The 2699-nt window shown below is 33.4% G+C and overlaps 1 protein-coding gene across 1 annotated transcript in view; it reads left to right on the plus strand.

Moving 5' to 3' along the window:
- The window catches only part of CAMKMT (calmodulin-lysine N-methyltransferase), a 224718-nt gene extending 223664 nt beyond the window's left edge, over positions 1–1054 (plus strand). The window contains exon 11 of the mRNA XM_050894189.1: positions 816–1054. Coding sequence (XP_050750146.1) covers positions 816–893 — 78 coding nt within the window. The 3' untranslated portion in view covers positions 894–1054. The remainder of the gene's footprint in view (positions 1–815) is intronic.
- The last annotated feature ends 1645 nt before the right edge of the window (positions 1055–2699 follow it).

The raw sequence follows: 2699 nt of genomic DNA on the forward strand, positions 1-2699 counted from the left end.
GCATTTTTTTTTACATTTCTTCCTTAGGCTTGTATTAAAAATATGCAAATATTTTTATGTGAGAAGATTACAAAATGTAATATGTATGAGTAGTTTCCACATACTTCAGTTTAATATGTATATGCATTTTAAATTGCATTTAACCAGAATACCTAAGAAAATAAACATTCATCATTTTTTTAGAAATATATTCTTTTAGTGTGGATCAGAAGAGCACACGTAACATTATTGCTAGCAATTGGAATTGTACCACTCTAATTATCAGGTTATAATTCTCTCTTACAATAAGATTTTTTTAAATTAAACAGAATTAATAAATAAGCCCATCAAGAACTGCATTACAGCCTTGGAAGTGGCTTGCAATTATGTAAACCTTCAGGTAAGATTATGGTATTTCAGAGGTCTGAAACAGTTGTTGATCTTAAATACCAAATATACAGCAATAGTTAGGCTGATTAGGGATAAACTTTTAGCCTTTGTTCTGAAGTTCCTTGCTTAGTGGATTTAATTCAGGCCTTAAATCTCACTTGAATAATTTATTTAATACAGCAGTTTGGGACCTCACTTTTTTTATAAGTAATGTTCAGCTATTTATTGCGTGAATTGTCTACAAACTCTGACCAACTCCTGATACTATTTGGCATACTGTTCCATACATGTGATAGTATTTGACCTTAAGATTTCTTTTTCTAGGTATTAAATGTTTAATATTTAGTAGTATCATTTGCACTAAGGAATATAGTTAAGCAAGAATTGTCAGTATTTTAAAAATGCTTTCATACAGTTTGCTCACTTTATCCATTTTTTATTTGCAGTTGAAAAATGAAGAAAAAGATACATATGAGGAAAACCTCCATTACCCTTTTCTCCTCGTTTTAACCAAACACAGATAGAAGATGACACTTCTTTTTTTTGTTTTAAGGTGGACTACTGAAAATTAATCCATGTATGTGGATGGTCAGGGAGTGGGAAGGGTTCAGTTCCCCCCATTTTGTTCCTGAGTCATCATTAGAGAAATATTTCTAATCTAAATGCTGAGGAAGATATCATGACTTGTTTCACAGTGTGTAAACAGTGAGACATCTTTTTTTTATCATTTTAGAACTTATTTTTCCAATTATATTCCAGCCTAATACCGATCAGACTTCACATGTATGTATTAACAAAGGTGTAAAGCTGTCTTCCTTCTCTTTTGTGCCTTTAAACTTGCATGTACTTTGTTAATCTCTTTAAATGTTATTTTTGGGGTGTATTTGAAAATATGTGATTAATATAATTTGTGGGCTTATATAACTGGTTGTAAAGTAGTAAATGCATTCACATTTAATTAGTAAGGAAATAGTTGTCTTAAGATCTTTTAAAAGTGCACCTATTGAATGCTCGGATTTTTCTGCCTTTTTTTTTTTTTTTTTTTTTTTGAAATTCCACTGTTGATTTTTCTATCCATGATTGAAATGTCCTCATTTGCTTCAGTGCTGAAGGCTTTTTTTATATATGTGTGTATATGTGGTTTTTTCCAGCAGGACTTTTCCTCCTGTAGACATATAAAGAATTATGCATCAGACAAAAGCCTCATAAACTGACCATTTGTCCTTTGGACACAATAGCCTGCCCAGCCCCTCTGCTCCTCCTCTCCAATTATGTGTGATTAGTCTCAGTGTGTTGTGTCAAGAAGGGGGAGTGTGCTGAGTGCTTATTATCTGTTTAGGTACAAGAAGAGCACATTTAGGTTCTGACTATGAATGGAAAGTGAGCCTTTATCAGGACTAAAATCTAAATGCTACTACCCTAGAAATCGCTTTTAAAAAAATACATCCTTTTCCGATAAATTCCGAGAAGCACTATAACAGCTAAAGGATTTTGTAGTGTAATCAAACTATCTCCCTTGAATTAGTTTATATTGTGATATATTGTGGCCCAAGTATTTGATAAACGTTTAATGTGACTTTTCTTGTACTGGGGAAGACAAAAATCTTACAAAGAAGCAGGAGCAATTTCTTATTTTCTTAACAGTTTAATAGACCATTTTAACGACTTCTCAGAAAAACAACCTGGATCATTAAAGAATCCTGTACAGTCTCTTAAGCCACAACACTTTTAAAATTATGAAAAAAGAGAGAGAGGCAGAGACCATGACTGAGAGAGGGAGGTACTAGATGCAAGGAAGTGTAGAGGATCATGCTGAAATACATTAATTAAAAGAACCGCAGCTCAGCAATAAGCGTCCTTCCATATTTAACAAATTGGGCAGCATGTAAACCATGAGCTCATGGAAGTCCCTTTCTCTTCGCTCTTCTTCTCAAACAAATTTCTTCACTACCGGTTTGCATGTCCTTGTATTCAATACTTTTTATGCTCCATTAGAGCACCTAGATGGATCTCAGAAGGCATAGGTCAAGTCGCAGTTAGATCATACATTTCTTTCTCACAAAAACTTGAATTGCAATGCCAAGTGATGGGCTAACATCACAATAACAGCAATTTATTCCTCTTTTGATAAAAAGCAGGCTATTCTCAGTGTTAGATAAAGACCAGGGGCAATGCAAACCAACCATTTATCCTAGAACTGAGTAGTATGTCTCCCCTATAGCTGGTATGAGTTTGATATTCAAACTCTTGTTGGAAGATACTTGTCTAGTAAGAAATCAAAAGCATTTAGGAGTAATTTAAAATTGCTGTGAAGGTGGCTTTAGTTTAAT

The sequence above is a fragment of the Gymnogyps californianus genome, chromosome 3 (genome assembly GCF_018139145.2).
Source record: "Gymnogyps californianus isolate 813 chromosome 3, ASM1813914v2, whole genome shotgun sequence".
Taxonomy (NCBI): Eukaryota; Metazoa; Chordata; class Aves; order Accipitriformes; family Cathartidae; genus Gymnogyps; species Gymnogyps californianus.